This window comes from Schistocerca americana, chromosome 6 (assembly GCF_021461395.2).
Source record: "Schistocerca americana isolate TAMUIC-IGC-003095 chromosome 6, iqSchAmer2.1, whole genome shotgun sequence".
Lineage (NCBI taxonomy): Eukaryota > Metazoa > Arthropoda > Insecta > Orthoptera > Acrididae > Schistocerca > Schistocerca americana.
Window position 1 is genome coordinate 428642723 of NC_060124.1, and position 19409 is coordinate 428662131.

A 19409-nucleotide genomic window follows, 5' to 3' on the forward strand; every position below is an offset into this window, starting at 1 on the left:
CTTTCACCAGTAGCTCTGGGGTGCAGCTAGTGGCAGCCACTCCAGAGAAGTGTGTTCCTCTGGCTGATATGGAGATTTTAATTTCTACACACATCAAAAAAAGTTTTGCATCACCCCGGTTTCCAGAACTCCGGAAGATAGACGTTGACTGTGGATATTGTATCACAGGCACAGCCCCTTTGACTGTTCAGAGATGTCATTAACCTCACCCATAGATGTAAACAACCATGCACAAGCAGCACCTATTAGACGGAGGGGTTCTGACAACTGATCAGTTCCAGTCATTCCACCAGGAAGGAGGTACATGGCTCATGTTGTCTGTAGTTCAAACATGTCTGGACGATCAATACCGCGGTTCGATTGCGTCAACATTGCTACTCAGTGGCAGGAAGGCCTCTCAACAAGGGAAGAGCCCAGGTGTCTCAGAATGAACCAAAGCAATGTTGTTTGGACATGGAGGGGATACAGAGAGACAGGAACTGTCGATGACATGCCTAGCTCAGGCCGCCCGAGGGCAACTACTGCAGCAGATGACCGCTACCTACGGATTATGGCTCGGAGGAACCCTGACAGTAATGCCACCATGTTGAATAATGCTTTTTGTGCAGCCACAGGATGTCGTGATATGACTCAAACTGTGCGCCGTAGGCTGCATGATGCGCAACTTCACTCCTGACATCCATGGTGAGCTGCATCTTTGCGACCACAACACCATGCAGAACAGTAAAGAGGGGCTCAAAAACATGTCAAATGGACCGTTCAGGATTGGCATCACGTTCTCTTCACCGATGAGTGTCGCATATGCCTTCAACCAGACAATCATCGGAGACGTGTTTGGAGGCAACCCAGTCAGGCTGAATGCTTTACACACACTGTCTAGCAAGTGCAGCAAGGTGGGGGTTCCCTGCTGTTTTGGGGTGGCATTACGTGGGGCCATCGTACGCCACTGGTGGTCATGGAAGGCGCCGTAACGGCTGTACGAAACGTGAATGCCATCTTCCGACTGATAGTGGAGCCATATCAGCAGCATACTGGCAAGGCACTCATCCTCATGGACGACAATTTGTGCCCCCATCATGCACATCTTGTGAATGACTTCCTTCAGGATAACCACATTGCTCGACATTCTGCCCTTGACTGCAGAGGGCCACTGTTCATTCCACCAAAGGACAGGCAGTCTTTACAAGCAGCATGAAGTTTGGAATAAATGCATCAGTGTTTTTGTGGCTCATGGTTGTAATACAGTCTACTCATTACTAGATACTCTGACAATGTTGAAAAATGGAAGGTCAGCTGTCCAGTATCCATTTTGCTTTCAGTGTAACGATTTCAGCAATCATGTTAGGTACCACCCAAACTGATCATTGCGTCATTAGGAAAGTGATAAGTGACATGCAAATCACGAAACACTTCCCACTGAGCAGCAACTGCAAGGGCAGGAAAGAAATTTTACAGATTAGTGACAGAATAATCCTAGAGCAATACTAGTGTGTGTGCTCTGTCCTGTGTTCTTAAGACCTAAAGTTACCAAAGAGACAATGCTCTCAACTGCTCAGTCTAAGGGGCGCATAGTAATTGAACTGTGTAGCACATTAAAGGAATGTATGGAGTATTTGCACAGCATGACTCTACATTAAAATCATTACAGCGACAGGCAATAGCATGTATGACCCCGTCCCACTAAGGCTGTCATTTCTGCAGAGGCTGTAACCCCACAACGTAGGTGACATTCTTTTAGATGTGCCTTGAAGACATGTAGGGTGGTCTTCCCTGTACTATGATTGTCAAGTCCTTCACTAAGCCCTGAGCCCAATTACATTCCACTGAAGCGTGTGATCAATTTTATTCATGACTTTTTTATCGTGTCTGCCCCTAACACATTGCTCACATTGTAAGACCTGCTTCACAAGAGTAATTTCCTGCTCTACATCATTGGTGGGAGTATGTCACATCTCCCTGTTTAAATCACCCACCAACAATGTTGGGAATGGATTGTTGACATTAATGAACAATGGGTTATGCCAGGTATAGAGGTCTAAAATCCTGAGTGTGCTGAATGGAGCACATGATCAGAATCGTGTGAGAATGGCATTGTCTGCTATGCTCAGATGTTATAGTCAACTCTGGCTGCACTTACTCAAATTACCATAGTGAATTTTGTGCTTTTATCCTGTTATGTAAAATAAATTTAATTTTTGTTATGCAGGATGTTACCATCATGATCAGACAAACTCTTTGGGGTGATCAAGAACTACAATGATTAGTTGGCAAATGTTTCAGTCACACGTTATTAACCAATACAGCTGGTAATAGACAGCATAAGATGTCTTTTTACAGAATTTCTTACTGTGGTGTTCCAACCAAAATTAATCAACTCACACTAGTATGACAAATGGTGAGAAATGAAATGAGTGCCATTCTCTCTTGCCATTAGCAAGTCATAATGATGATTGTTGAAGTGATCCTGCTTGTCACCCTAGCTGTGAAAGGTCAGGGGAAACTTACTAGTTTATGGTCACGACATTTCCTTCATGTGGTTTCAAAAATGGAATCGTTTACAGCTTCACAGTTATAACTGCACTGATAAGGATAAGCATACTGGAAATGTATCTGACCCCTCCCTATGTGCAACAATCTGCAAAGACCATTAGCGCAGTAATGCTCATTCTGTGCCAGCAGAAGAGGTAACATCATAAACTGTAAAACTGCCCTGAGGAGGAGGGTTACTTCACACTGAACAGCTTCGGCCATTTGAATGGTGTCACAATGTGGCACTGTGGGAAGCTGGATGGATGCATCACAGTTTGCTGCACATGTAGGGCGCAGTGTATCAGTGGAACGTTGGGCGCAGTGTACCAGTGGAGTGTTGCTGTTTTCAGCAGCAGTCTGTGGAACACTTCCGTACCTATAGACAAGGTTCTGAATGTCTGCATAGAACAGAATCACTCAACATGGATGCATTATGTGAGCAGTGGTGGCTGAACGAATATAATAAAGGAATAAAATTCAAGCCAATGTTGCACCTGCTGTCATCAGGGACCACTGGGAACTATCAGCTTCAGCAGGATTAAGATGGCGTATGCTTCTGGCCAGGTTACCACTGACACCATGACACTGTCTAGCATGGCTACTCTGGTGTTGTGAAGCAGCTGACTGGACAGTGGAATAGCACTCTGTTGTCTTTAGTGTAGAGTATGTTCCATCTGTATGTGAGTGATGGATGTACATGTGTATGACATAGATCTGGTGGCTGCTTGTTCCAGTGAGCATTCACCATAATATAAAGGCCCCCATTCCAGGGCTCATGATGCGGTACACCATCAGATACAACTCATGGTCACATTTGGTGTTTCTGCAGAGTAAAGTAACCAGTGTCTGGTACACTGTACAGGATCCTATTCCCATGCTACAGTCATTTCTTCAAAGAGAAGATGATCTGCTTTTTCAGCAGGACAATGCACACCCACATATGGCTGTTGTGGTACAATGTGCTCTTCTTGGTGCACAACAACTGTTCTGGCCACCAAGATCACCTTAAATCTCACCAATTGAACTCATTCTTCAGAGCCTGCAAGAAGCATTGCCAAATTCCAACAAAAGGTGCAAGATCCTTGGGATAATCTACCACAGGATGCCATTTGGTGCCTTTATGAACATTTGCAAGCAAAAATACATGTCTTTGTTGCCACCAGAGGTGGATATGCTTTGTATTGATGCAAGTATTTGGTCAGTATGGGAAGCATCTGCACATGCGAAACAGGTTGATGTAAGTGTAAATGAGACAATGCGAATTGTTACAGGCTGTCTCAGACCCACACCAACGGGTAATTTGTACCTACTTGCTGGAATTGCTCCATCCAAGATCAGAAGGCAGGTGGCAGCAGACACTGAGAGAACAAAGAAAGAAACAGATTCTCGACACCCACTGAATGGGCACGCCACTCAGGCTCAGAGGCTTAAGTCTAGAAATAGCTTTACTGCAAGAACCAAGATCCTTGATGGTTCACAGGAAGATAAGAGTCCGTAAATGGGAGAATGAACAAACCGCACTGCAGATAATACCAAAAGAGCAAATGGCACCTGGAAACAAACTTTCTTATACAGTGTGGAGAACACTAAATAGGCTGAGGGCTGGTGTACCCAGATGCAAAACTAATCTGTGCAAGTGGGGACTGCTGACTAACGATGACAGCGTTCTTTGCGGATGCGGAGAGGTACAAGACGAGGCACATCTGCTCATGTGCCGACTACTGCCGGAGCCCTGCAGTTTTAGTGACCTGCTACAAGCCAACGACAAAGCCATAGCGGTGGCTAACTATTGGAAAAATAAAATTTGATCTGGACACGGAAAAGTAAAGTAAAGTAAGTATTTGGACACTCTTTACCGTGGAAGTCGTGTGTCATTTGGTCAGAATATATTATCATATACTCCTACAATGATGAACTACCTGTCACCTCTCTTGTCATTGTCGTTGTCCTTGAGGGTGTTGCATTTTTCTTCTGGCAGTGGAGTAATCTTGGGTTGCTGCAGTTGTGGTCTGAAGACTGGTTTGATGCAGCTTTCCAAGATGGTCCACCCTGCACTAGTCTCTTCCTCTACTGCAGCTGATTACCAAATCAACTGTTCCTTAGTGCCTCAGGTACGTCCTATCAACCAATCCTTTTATTTGGTTAGGTTTTGCCATAAGTTTCTTTTTTTCCAATTTGGTTTAGTGTGTCATTAGTTATTGTGTCCATCCATCTAATTTTCAGCATTTTTCTGTAGAGCTACATATCAAAATCTTCTAGTTTTTTCTTCAACAAACCACTTACTGATCACATTTCACTTCCATTCAAGATACATTCCAAATACTTCCTTCAAAAAAGACTCCCTTATATTTAAATTTATGTTCAGTGTTATCAAATCTCGTTTTTGTAAATGCTTTTCTTCCTCTTCACTTGCGCTCTACTTTGGTGTTCATCAGTTACTTTTCTGCCCAAATAGCAAACCTGTTCTACTACTTTTAGTGTCTCATTTCCTAATCTACTTCACTCAGCACCACATAATTCAACTACATTTGGTTATTTGCGAGGTCCATATTATAGCCTCATTTCAAGAGGGTGCCCATTCCATTCAACTGCTCATCCAAGTCCTTTGCTTTCTCGGACAGAATTACAATGTCATAAGCAAACCTCAAAGTTTTTATTTGCTCTCTCTGAACTTAAATTACCTTTCTAAATTTTTCTTTGGTTTTTTTCAAAGCTTGGTCAATGGAAAGACTGAATAACATTGGTAACTGGCAAACAAAAAATCTGTTTCACTTCCTTCTCAACTATTGCTTCCCTTTCACATCTTCAACTATTATACCTGTGGTCCAGTTTCTGTACAAATTGTAGATAACCTTTCACTTCTTGTTTCATCCCTGCTACCTTCAGAGTTCTGAAGTGTACAGTCCAGCCAACATTGCCAAAAGCTTTCTCTAACACTACAAAATAATGATACAAAAATACATTTGCCTTTCTTAAAAATCTATTTTCTAATGTGAGCCATGCACTCAGTACTGCCTTGTGCATTTGCACCATTTTTCAGAATGTCAACTGATCTTCCCTGAGATACCCTCTACCACCTTTCCCATTGTTTAATAAATAATTACTGTCTGTATGTTGCAACCACGACTTATTAAATTAACAGTTTGGTAACATTCACAGTTCTAAGCACCTACCCTTTTTAGAATTACAATTATCACCGCCTACACAGCATAGTTCATGCTGAACCCAACCCGCTCTTTTCTCACGTCACATTCTGAAAGCCATTGACCAAAGCAGTCTCATACATGCAGTAGGTCTTGACTTCCAAAAAGCATGTGACTCAGTACCATAGGTGTTTTTTGTTATCCCATTTACAGGCTTCACCAACTCACATCAAACTATTGCCTTCAAACCTAACCTACACCTTGGGCTAAACTATAGATCAATGTGTCACAAGTTTTATTTTTCTTGGTTTCAAATTCATTGGCTTTGCCAACTAACACCAAAATTATGAATATATGCACCAAATGGTACACTGACAGCAGCCATAAACATAAGCTGACCATTTGTATTGAACAGTCCTATTGACCTTCAAGTCACAGTCTCCTGCACCCCCCCCCCCCCCTTGTGAATGACTTCCTTCAGGATAACCACATTGCTCGACATTCTGCCCTTGACTGCAGAGGGCCACTGTTCATTCCACCAAAGGACAGGCAGTCTTTACAAGCAGCATGAAGTTTGGAATAAATGCATCAGTGTTTTTGTGGCTCATGGTTGTAATACAGTCTACTCATTACTAGATACTCTGACAATGTTGAAAAATGGAAGGTCAGCTGTCCAGTATCCATTTTGCTTTCAGTGTAACGATTTCAGCAATCATGTTAGGTACCACCCAAACTGATCATTGCGTCATTAGGAAAGTGATAAGTGACATGCAAATCACGAAACACTTCCCACTGAGCAGCAACTGCAAGGGCAGGAAAGAAATTTTACAGATTAGTGACAGAATAATCCTAGAGCAATACTAGTGTGTGTGCTCTGTCCTGTGTTCTTAAGACCTAAAGTTACCAAAGAGACAATGCTCTCAACTGCTCAGTCTAAGGGGCGCATAGTAATTGAACTGTGTAGCACATTAAAGGAATGTATGGAGTATTTGCACAGCATGACTCTACATTAAAATCATTACAGCGACAGGCAATAGCATGTATGACCCCGTCCCACTAAGGCTGTCATTTCTGCAGAGGCTGTAACCCCACAACGTAGGTGACATTCTTTTAGATGTGCCTTGAAGACATGTAGGGTGGTCTTCCCTGTACTATGATTGTCAAGTCCTTCACTAAGCCCTGAGCCCAATTACATTCCACTGAAGCGTGTGATCAATTTTATTCATGACTTTTTTATCGTGTCTGCCCCTAACACATTGCTCACATTGTAAGACCTGCTTCACAAGAGTAATTTCCTGCTCTACATCATTGGTGGGAGTATGTCACATCTCCCTGTTTAAATCACCCACCAACAATGTTGGGAATGGATTGTTGACATTAATGAACAATGGGTTATGCCAGGTATAGAGGTCTAAAATCCTGAGTGTGCTGAATGGAGCACATGATCAGAATCGTGTGAGAATGGCATTGTCTGCTATGCTCAGATGTTATAGTCAACTCTGGCTGCACTTACTCAAATTACCATAGTGAATTTTGTGCTTTTATCCTGTTATGTAAAATAAATTTAATTTTTGTTATGCAGGATGTTACCATCATGATCAGACAAACTCTTTGGGGTGATCAAGAACTACAATGATTAGTTGGCAAATGTTTCAGTCACACGTTATTAACCAATACAGCTGGTAATAGACAGCATAAGATGTCTTTTTACAGAATTTCTTACTGTGGTGTTCCAACCAAAATTAATCAACTCACACTAGTATGACAAATGGTGAGAAATGAAATGAGTGCCATTCTCTCTTGCCATTAGCAAGTCATAATGATGATTGTTGAAGTGATCCTGCTTGTCACCCTAGCTGTGAAAGGTCAGGGGAAACTTACTAGTTTATGGTCACGACATTTCCTTCATGTGGTTTCAAAAATGGAATCGTTTACAGCTTCACAGTTATAACTGCACTGATAAGGATAAGCATACTGGAAATGTATCTGACCCCTCCCTATGTGCAACAATCTGCAAAGACCATTAGCGCAGTAATGCTCATTCTGTGCCAGCAGAAGAGGTAACATCATAAACTGTAAAACTGCCCTGAGGAGGAGGGTTACTTCACACTGAACAGCTTCGGCCATTTGAATGGTGTCACAATGTGGCACTGTGGGAAGCTGGATGGATGCATCACAGTTTGCTGCACATGTAGGGCGCAGTGTATCAGTGGAACGTTGGGCGCAGTGTACCAGTGGAGTGTTGCTGTTTTCAGCAGCAGTCTGTGGAACACTTCCGTACCTATAGACAAGGTTCTGAATGTCTGCATAGAACAGAATCACTCAACATGGATGCATTATGTGAGCAGTGGTGGCTGAACGAATATAATAAAGGAATAAAATTCAAGCCAATGTTGCACCTGCTGTCATCAGGGACCACTGGGAACTATCAGCTTCAGCAGGATTAAGATGGCGTATGCTTCTGGCCAGGTTACCACTGACACCATGACACTGTCTAGCATGGCTACTCTGGTGTTGTGAAGCAGCTGACTGGACAGTGGAATAGCACTCTGTTGTCTTTAGTGTAGAGTATGTTCCATCTGTATGTGAGTGATGGATGTACATGTGTATGACATAGATCTGGTGGCTGCTTGTTCCAGTGAGCATTCACCATAATATAAAGGCCCCCATTCCAGGGCTCATGATGCGGTACACCATCAGATACAACTCATGGTCACATTTGGTGTTTCTGCAGAGTAAAGTAACCAGTGTCTGGTACACTGTACAGGATCCTATTCCCATGCTACAGTCATTTCTTCAAAGAGAAGATGATCTGCTTTTTCAGCAGGACAATGCACACCCACATATGGCTGTTGTGGTACAATGTGCTCTTCTTGGTGCACAACAACTGTTCTGGCCACCAAGATCACCTTAAATCTCACCAATTGAACTCATTCTTCAGAGCCTGCAAGAAGCATTGCCAAATTCCAACAAAAGGTGCAAGATCCTTGGGATAATCTACCACAGGATGCCATTTGGTGCCTTTATGAACATTTGCAAGCAAAAATACATGTCTTTGTTGCCACCAGAGGTGGATATGCTTTGTATTGATGCAAGTATTTGGTCAGTATGGGAAGCATCTGCACATGCGAAACAGGTTGATGTAAGTGTAAATGAGACAATGCGAATTGTTACAGGCTGTCTCAGACCCACACCAACGGGTAATTTGTACCTACTTGCTGGAATTGCTCCATCCAAGATCAGAAGGCAGGTGGCAGCAGACACTGAGAGAACAAAGAAAGAAACAGATTCTCGACACCCACTGAATGGGCACGCCACTCAGGCTCAGAGGCTTAAGTCTAGAAATAGCTTTACTGCAAGAACCAAGATCCTTGATGGTTCACAGGAAGATAAGAGTCCGTAAATGGGAGAATGAACAAACCGCACTGCAGATAATACCAAAAGAGCAAATGGCACCTGGAAACAAACTTTCTTATACAGTGTGGAGAACACTAAATAGGCTGAGGGCTGGTGTACCCAGATGCAAAACTAATCTGTGCAAGTGGGGACTGCTGACTAACGATGACAGCGTTCTTTGCGGATGCGGAGAGGTACAAGACGAGGCACATCTGCTCATGTGCCGACTACTGCCGGAGCCCTGCAGTTTTAGTGACCTGCTACAAGCCAACGACAAAGCCATAGCGGTGGCTAACTATTGGAAAAATAAAATTTGATCTGGACACGGAAAAGTAAAGTAAAGTAAGTATTTGGACACTCTTTACCGTGGAAGTCGTGTGTCATTTGGTCAGAATATATTATCATATACTCCTACAATGATGAACTACCTGTCACCTCTCTTGTCATTGTCGTTGTCCTTGAGGGTGTTGCATTTTTCTTCTGGCAGTGGAGTAATCTTGGGTTGCTGCAGTTGTGGTCTGAAGACTGGTTTGATGCAGCTTTCCAAGATGGTCCACCCTGCACTAGTCTCTTCCTCTACTGCAGCTGATTACCAAATCAACTGTTCCTTAGTGCCTCAGGTACGTCCTATCAACCAATCCTTTTATTTGGTTAGGTTTTGCCATAAGTTTCTTTTTTTCCAATTTGGTTTAGTGTGTCATTAGTTATTGTGTCCATCCATCTAATTTTCAGCATTTTTCTGTAGAGCTACATATCAAAATCTTCTAGTTTTTTCTTCAACAAACCACTTACTGATCACATTTCACTTCCATTCAAGATACATTCCAAATACTTCCTTCAAAAAAGACTCCCTTATATTTAAATTTATGTTCAGTGTTATCAAATCTCGTTTTTGTAAATGCTTTTCTTCCTCTTCACTTGCGCTCTACTTTGGTGTTCATCAGTTACTTTTCTGCCCAAATAGCAAACCTGTTCTACTACTTTTAGTGTCTCATTTCCTAATCTACTTCACTCAGCACCACATAATTCAACTACATTTGGTTATTTGCGAGGTCCATATTATAGCCTCATTTCAAGAGGGTGCCCATTCCATTCAACTGCTCATCCAAGTCCTTTGCTTTCTCGGACAGAATTACAATGTCATAAGCAAACCTCAAAGTTTTTATTTGCTCTCTCTGAACTTAAATTACCTTTCTAAATTTTTCTTTGGTTTTTTTCAAAGCTTGGTCAATGGAAAGACTGAATAACATTGGTAACTGGCAAACAAAAAATCTGTTTCACTTCCTTCTCAACTATTGCTTCCCTTTCACATCTTCAACTATTATACCTGTGGTCCAGTTTCTGTACAAATTGTAGATAACCTTTCACTTCTTGTTTCATCCCTGCTACCTTCAGAGTTCTGAAGTGTACAGTCCAGCCAACATTGCCAAAAGCTTTCTCTAACACTACAAAATAATGATACAAAAATACATTTGCCTTTCTTAAAAATCTATTTTCTAATGTGAGCCATGCACTCAGTACTGCCTTGTGCATTTGCACCATTTTTCAGAATGTCAACTGATCTTCCCTGAGATACCCTCTACCACCTTTCCCATTGTTTAATAAATAATTACTGTCTGTATGTTGCAACCACGACTTATTAAATTAACAGTTTGGTAACATTCACAGTTCTAAGCACCTACCCTTTTTAGAATTACAATTATCACCGCCTACACAGCATAGTTCATGCTGAACCCAACCCGCTCTTTTCTCACGTCACATTCTGAAAGCCATTGACCAAAGCAGTCTCATACATGCAGTAGGTCTTGACTTCCAAAAAGCATGTGACTCAGTACCATAGGTGTTTTTTGTTATCCCATTTACAGGCTTCACCAACTCACATCAAACTATTGCCTTCAAACCTAACCTACACCTTGGGCTAAACTATAGATCAATGTGTCACAAGTTTTATTTTTCTTGGTTTTAAATTCATTGGCTTTGCCAACTAACACCAAAATTATGAATATATGCACCAAATGGTACACTGACAGCAGCCATAAACATAAGCTGACCATTTGTATTGAACAGTCCTATTGACCTTCAAGTCACAGTCTCCTGCACCCCCCCCCCCCCCTTGTGAATGACTTCCTTCAGGATAACCACATTGCTCGACATTCTGCCCTTGACTGCAGAGGGCCACTGTTCATTCCACCAAAGGACAGGCAGTCTTTACAAGCAGCATGAAGTTTGGAATAAATGCATCAGTGTTTTTGTGGCTCATGGTTGTAATACAGTCTACTCATTACTAGATACTCTGACAATGTTGAAAAATGGAAGGTCAGCTGTCCAGTATCCATTTTGCTTTCAGTGTAACGATTTCAGCAATCATGTTAGGTACCACCCAAACTGATCATTGCGTCATTAGGAAAGTGATAAGTGACATGCAAATCACGAAACACTTCCCACTGAGCAGCAACTGCAAGGGCAGGAAAGAAATTTTACAGATTAGTGACAGAATAATCCTAGAGCAATACTAGTGTGTGTGCTCTGTCCTGTGTTCTTAAGACCTAAAGTTACCAAAGAGACAATGCTCTCAACTGCTCAGTCTAAGGGGCGCATAGTAATTGAACTGTGTAGCACATTAAAGGAATGTATGGAGTATTTGCACAGCATGACTCTACATTAAAATCATTACAGCGACAGGCAATAGCATGTATGACCCCGTCCCACTAAGGCTGTCATTTCTGCAGAGGCTGTAACCCCACAACGTAGGTGACATTCTTTTAGATGTGCCTTGAAGACATGTAGGGTGGTCTTCCCTGTACTATGATTGTCAAGTCCTTCACTAAGCCCTGAGCCCAATTACATTCCACTGAAGCGTGTGATCAATTTTATTCATGACTTTTTTATCGTGTCTGCCCCTAACACATTGCTCACATTGTAAGACCTGCTTCACAAGAGTAATTTCCTGCTCTACATCATTGGTGGGAGTATGTCACATCTCCCTGTTTAAATCACCCACCAACAATGTTGGGAATGGATTGTTGACATTAATGAACAATGGGTTATGCCAGGTATAGAGGTCTAAAATCCTGAGTGTGCTGAATGGAGCACATGATCAGAATCGTGTGAGAATGGCATTGTCTGCTATGCTCAGATGTTATAGTCAACTCTGGCTGCACTTACTCAAATTACCATAGTGAATTTTGTGCTTTTATCCTGTTATGTAAAATAAATTTAATTTTTGTTATGCAGGATGTTACCATCATGATCAGACAAACTCTTTGGGGTGATCAAGAACTACAATGATTAGTTGGCAAATGTTTCAGTCACACGTTATTAACCAATACAGCTGGTAATAGACAGCATAAGATGTCTTTTTACAGAATTTCTTACTGTGGTGTTCCAACCAAAATTAATCAACTCACACTAGTATGACAAATGGTGAGAAATGAAATGAGTGCCATTCTCTCTTGCCATTAGCAAGTCATAATGATGATTGTTGAAGTGATCCTGCTTGTCACCCTAGCTGTGAAAGGTCAGGGGAAACTTACTAGTTTATGGTCACGACATTTCCTTCATGTGGTTTCAAAAATGGAATCGTTTACAGCTTCACAGTTATAACTGCACTGATAAGGATAAGCATACTGGAAATGTATCTGACCCCTCCCTATGTGCAACAATCTGCAAAGACCATTAGCGCAGTAATGCTCATTCTGTGCCAGCAGAAGAGGTAACATCATAAACTGTAAAACTGCCCTGAGGAGGAGGGTTACTTCACACTGAACAGCTTCGGCCATTTGAATGGTGTCACAATGTGGCACTGTGGGAAGCTGGATGGATGCATCACAGTTTGCTGCACATGTAGGGCGCAGTGTATCAGTGGAACGTTGGGCGCAGTGTACCAGTGGAGTGTTGCTGTTTTCAGCAGCAGTCTGTGGAACACTTCCGTACCTATAGACAAGGTTCTGAATGTCTGCATAGAACAGAATCACTCAACATGGATGCATTATGTGAGCAGTGGTGGCTGAACGAATATAATAAAGGAATAAAATTCAAGCCAATGTTGCACCTGCTGTCATCAGGGACCACTGGGAACTATCAGCTTCAGCAGGATTAAGATGGCGTATGCTTCTGGCCAGGTTACCACTGACACCATGACACTGTCTAGCATGGCTACTCTGGTGTTGTGAAGCAGCTGACTGGACAGTGGAATAGCACTCTGTTGTCTTTAGTGTAGAGTATGTTCCATCTGTATGTGAGTGATGGATGTACATGTGTATGACATAGATCTGGTGGCTGCTTGTTCCAGTGAGCATTCACCATAATATAAAGGCCCCCATTCCAGGGCTCATGATGCGGTACACCATCAGATACAACTCATGGTCACATTTGGTGTTTCTGCAGAGTAAAGTAACCAGTGTCTGGTACACTGTACAGGATCCTATTCCCATGCTACAGTCATTTCTTCAAAGAGAAGATGATCTGCTTTTTCAGCAGGACAATGCACACCCACATATGGCTGTTGTGGTACAATGTGCTCTTCTTGGTGCACAACAACTGTTCTGGCCACCAAGATCACCTTAAATCTCACCAATTGAACTCATTCTTCAGAGCCTGCAAGAAGCATTGCCAAATTCCAACAAAAGGTGCAAGATCCTTGGGATAATCTACCACAGGATGCCATTTGGTGCCTTTATGAACATTTGCAAGCAAAAATACATGTCTTTGTTGCCACCAGAGGTGGATATGCTTTGTATTGATGCAAGTATTTGGTCAGTATGGGAAGCATCTGCACATGCGAAACAGGTTGATGTAAGTGTAAATGAGACAATGCGAATTGTTACAGGCTGTCTCAGACCCACACCAACGGGTAATTTGTACCTACTTGCTGGAATTGCTCCATCCAAGATCAGAAGGCAGGTGGCAGCAGACACTGAGAGAACAAAGAAAGAAACAGATTCTCGACACCCACTGAATGGGCACGCCACTCAGGCTCAGAGGCTTAAGTCTAGAAATAGCTTTACTGCAAGAACCAAGATCCTTGATGGTTCACAGGAAGATAAGAGTCCGTAAATGGGAGAATGAACAAACCGCACTGCAGATAATACCAAAAGAGCAAATGGCACCTGGAAACAAACTTTCTTATACAGTGTGGAGAACACTAAATAGGCTGAGGGCTGGTGTACCCAGATGCAAAACTAATCTGTGCAAGTGGGGACTGCTGACTAACGATGACAGCGTTCTTTGCGGATGCGGAGAGGTACAAGACGAGGCACATCTGCTCATGTGCCGACTACTGCCGGAGCCCTGCAGTTTTAGTGACCTGCTACAAGCCAACGACAAAGCCATAGCGGTGGCTAACTATTGGAAAAATAAAATTTGATCTGGACACGGAAAAGTAAAGTAAAGTAAGTATTTGGACACTCTTTACCGTGGAAGTCGTGTGTCATTTGGTCAGAATATATTATCATATACTCCTACAATGATGAACTACCTGTCACCTCTCTTGTCATTGTCGTTGTCCTTGAGGGTGTTGCATTTTTCTTCTGGCAGTGGAGTAATCTTGGGTTGCTGCAGTTGTGGTCTGAAGACTGGTTTGATGCAGCTTTCCAAGATGGTCCACCCTGCACTAGTCTCTTCCTCTACTGCAGCTGATTACCAAATCAACTGTTCCTTAGTGCCTCAGGTACGTCCTATCAACCAATCCTTTTATTTGGTTAGGTTTTGCCATAAGTTTCTTTTTTTCCAATTTGGTTTAGTGTGTCATTAGTTATTGTGTCCATCCATCTAATTTTCAGCATTTTTCTGTAGAGCTACATATCAAAATCTTCTAGTTTTTTCTTCAACAAACCACTTACTGATCACATTTCACTTCCATTCAAGATACATTCCAAATACTTCCTTCAAAAAAGACTCCCTTATATTTAAATTTATGTTCAGTGTTATCAAATCTCGTTTTTGTAAATGCTTTTCTTCCTCTTCACTTGCGCTCTACTTTGGTGTTCATCAGTTACTTTTCTGCCCAAATAGCAAACCTGTTCTACTACTTTTAGTGTCTCATTTCCTAATCTACTTCACTCAGCACCACATAATTCAACTACATTTGGTTATTTGCGAGGTCCATATTATAGCCTCATTTCAAGAGGGTGCCCATTCCATTCAACTGCTCATCCAAGTCCTTTGCTTTCTCGGACAGAATTACAATGTCATAAGCAAACCTCAAAGTTTTTATTTGCTCTCTCTGAACTTAAATTACCTTTCTAAATTTTTCTTTGGTTTTTTTCAAAGCTTGGTCAATGGAAAGACTGAATAACATTGGTAACTGGCAAACAAAAAATCTGTTTCACTTCCTTCTCAACTATTGCTTCCCTTTCACATCTTCAACTATTATACCTGTGGTCCAGTTTCTGTACAAATTGTAGATAACCTTTCACTTCTTGTTTCATCCCTGCTACCTTCAGAGTTCTGAAGTGTACAGTCCAGCCAACATTGCCAAAAGCTTTCTCTAACACTACAAAATAATGATACAAAAATACATTTGCCTTTCTTAAAAATCTATTTTCTAATGTGAGCCATGCACTCAGTACTGCCTTGTGCATTTGCACCATTTTTCAGAATGTCAACTGATCTTCCCTGAGATACCCTCTACCACCTTTCCCATTGTTTAATAAATAATTACTGTCTGTATGTTGCAACCACGACTTATTAAATTAACAGTTTGGTAACATTCACAGTTCTAAGCACCTACCCTTTTTAGAATTACAATTATCACCGCCTACACAGCATAGTTCATGCTGAACCCAACCCGCTCTTTTCTCACGTCACATTCTGAAAGCCATTGACCAAAGCAGTCTCATACATGCAGTAGGTCTTGACTTCCAAAAAGCATGTGACTCAGTACCATAGGTGTTTTTTGTTATCCCATTTACAGGCTTCACCAACTCACATCAAACTATTGCCTTCAAACCTAACCTACACCTTGGGCTAAACTATAGATCAATGTGTCACAAGTTTTATTTTTCTTGGTTTCAAATTCATTGGCTTTGCCAACTAACACCAAAATTATGAATATATGCACCAAATGGTACACTGACAGCAGCCATAAACATAAGCTGACCATTTGTATTGAACAGTCCTATTGACCTTCAAGTCACAGTCTCCTGCACCCCCCCCCCCCCCCACCCCCCCACACACACTTCTGGCAGATCTGAAAAGTGCTATTAACAAACAAACTTTTGCATTACATGTGTAGTGTTTGTGTGTGCTTCTCAACAGCCCATGAGAATATGCAGATGAAAGATGATTTGTAAAAGCTAAATGTAGGTAATCACAAATTCAGCCAAAAAATGTCTTCACACAACAGAATGACATTCAGGGGTAAAGAGACTTGTTAACTCACAAATCAAATTAAATTTAACGTCATTTAGTCATAGATGACAAGCTGCCAGTACCCAGCTCTGTACTGAGGATCCTCCATAACCCAATAATATAAACTAAGGTAATGACACCAAACAATAACAGTTTTAAGCCAAATTTGCATAGATTAATTTCCGCTGAAAACATGTCCACAATTTAGATCTGCATCAATAAAATCCACTGAAGATGGCATAAAGGTCCTGAATCATATTTCGGTCTATATGAAAAAATAGTGTTTGGGGTAAAAGTTACGTAATGAACCCCCCTTGTATTTACCAATATGTCAGACCTAAACATTAGACTTCACTACAGTTCAGTTTGTTACCACAATCAGGTTTTCTGCTTTCATATTCATTGGCTTCACCACTTTGTAACCAAACTGTCACCTTCCAACTCAAAGCTAGATCTTGGGCTGCACTACAGATCAGTCTGTCATCAAATCAAGATTTTGGGCAGCTTTAGCTGTGCATAATGGGTGGAAACTATGTACTGTAAAAGCATATATTACCGAAAAGATTTTATTACACTGTCTGTGGTATTATGCTAAAGTTTAAGTTGATGCATCACAACCAAAACAGAAAACATTAAGTACTTGGGCTTACCACAAGTGACATTCTGTTTCTCAGCAGTGACTTATCATTCGACAACACTGATCACATGTAGAGGAAAAATGTTTGAAATGTCTCTTAGAGATGCGACTGCTAACAAATAAATCAATCTTGTGTTTACTGCTGTTAGAAGAGTAACTGGGCCTACAGATACATAATACTTGCAGGAGGCAATCAAACACAGACAAGCAGTCATTAAACAAATACAAGAAAAGGAACAGGAACGCATCAGACAGAGACAAGAGCTTTTCAAGGAAATAGAAATTCTGAAGGAAGAAGAAAAGCGCTGTGAACGTCATATAAAAGAAACCATGATGCGGAAAGTGAGGGAATTAAGGTACGGCAATCCAAATTTTGATTCCTTAACAAAACTATATCTAAATAAGGTACTCATCCTAGTAATATATTTCAGGAAGGATAAGCTACCTGAAGTTTACATCAAGGAAGTTGAAAGACAACTCAAGCTTGTCAAAGAGTAAGAGTTTTCCTTCATATGAAATGGAAAGTAAATTAGACAATCTCATGTCAAACAATTTAATTTCTATATTATTTAAAACTTTGTAAGTAATTTTCAAAACACAAATATTTAAACAATGAAAAAAGGAAAAACAAGAAATAAATTTAAGTACTTGACAAATATTTCTTTAACATTTCTAAAATTAAGATTTCAATGAAAATACTTATTTGCTATCACTTCCTCGACCACCCCATTTCTCTTCCAAATAACCAATTTTCACAAAACTACTATTTACAGTTTGTCTTTCCTTGCCTCACATGAAACTTTACGCTTATGATCTTACTAGGTAAACAATTTTTTCTCTAAACCAACACCCAGACTTTACTCTGAATGTGTAATATGGCACTACCTATTTCTCACCTCATTACCTACTCAAGCTGAGTATTTCTTAAGCAAATATTCACTGAATAGTTATTCAATTACCTGATTAACTGGATATTCAATAAGTGAACATTCCTATTTACTGCACTGGCAGTAGCAATTCCTATTATAAACAGGCCTCTAATGCTACAGCACGTAGGAGGTCGTTCTTTTATATTTTAATGTTGACACATGGATATTCAGCTTTTAGTGACTTATAATCGGTATTTATTTATAATATAGTCACAAAGGAAGAATTTGATTTTTCTTTTTTTTTCAAATTTATGGCTTTACTGATAAGTCGGCCTGGTTCAAATGTGTCTGAGCACTTAGGGACTTAACTTCTGAGGTCATCAGTCAAACAACCCTGTCTCAGTCCCTTCCCAACCACTGCTTCTCTTTCATGTCCCTCGACTCTTATAACTGCCATCTGGTTTCTGTACAAATTGTAAATAGCCTTTCGCTCCCTGTATTTTACCCCTGCCACCTTCAGAATTTGAACGAGAATATTCCAGTCAACATTGCAATATCCATTTCATTACAATATCTCTACATAATTTTCTCAGTCTTACTTTGTGTGGAATTTCGGTGAGAAACTTCGCTTTATAATTTAAATAAATATCTGCGTATGCGCACAAACAGTAAATGCCTCAACGAAAAACCTTTCATTCAATGTCAGTACGGAAGGTATAACTCGCATCTTTATATCGAGAGTAACCACACTGAAAATCCGTAACACGGAGTACTGTAAACCATAAATTCTCTGTCAAACTTTTGAAGCTGGGGCGTTATTTGAGCAAGCAATAAAAACAGCATCAAAAGAATATGTATAGCATCCTGATGCAGAAGCGGAGCATCATTTCATTGTGTGTTTGTTCGTCGGGAGTAAAACAAGAAATGACACGCTGAAGAAATCTAGTGATTCTTGCTTAATATTTCGGGGCGATTTAACACCAAACATTTGCGTTACGGACAACAGGGCACTCAGAAACTGTATTTACAGACGACAACGGTCAAATATTACAAAAGTGTTTCTAACAATTCAATACCACGAAATATCGATTGACAATTTAAAACTACACACAATTCTTTAAATATCTGAACGTCACAACACTCACCGCATGTGTACGCACTCACAACCAAAATATTACAAAGTTATTCGTTGGAAGCTAGTATTTAGTTACTCTTTGCCTTCACATTCCACAGATGTTGCTGTGAACTGTATAGTCCATGGTCGCCTGCTGGGTGCGAACGTGAATAGTCTGTAGTAAAACGGCCCCAAATACAGCATCAAGTCTCAAACTTGTTGTTCCTTTCACCCATAATAAACCTTGATGCGAAATCACGATGAAAAATTTACACTGCATCTAGGAGAAGTATTTATATTTCTGCTCTAGAGAAAACAATGCAGGGTAAAATTTAGGAGTCGATTTGAGAAAGCGCTCTTGATTTACTTAG

At 40.9% G+C, this 19409-nt stretch overlaps 2 protein-coding genes across 2 annotated transcripts in view; one reads left to right on the forward strand and one right to left on the reverse strand.

Moving 5' to 3' along the window:
• The window catches only part of LOC124620187 (cilia- and flagella-associated protein 45-like), a 219547-nt gene extending 201994 nt beyond the window's left edge, over window positions 1–17553 (forward strand). Inside the window, exons 9-10 of the mRNA XM_047146857.1 lie at window positions 17242–17411; window positions 17487–17553. Of these exons, the coding sequence (XP_047002813.1) occupies window positions 17242–17411; window positions 17487–17553 (237 nt within the window). The remainder of the gene's footprint in view (window positions 1–17241; window positions 17412–17486) is intronic.
• Window positions 1–19142, reverse strand: part of LOC124619442 (cyclin-H) — a 93600-nt gene extending 74458 nt beyond the window's left edge. The window contains exon 1 of the mRNA XM_047145829.1: window positions 19070–19142. The gene's annotated coding sequence lies outside the window, so the exon portion shown is untranslated. The remainder of the gene's footprint in view (window positions 1–19069) is intronic.
• Window positions 19143–19409: the final 267 nt, after the last annotated feature.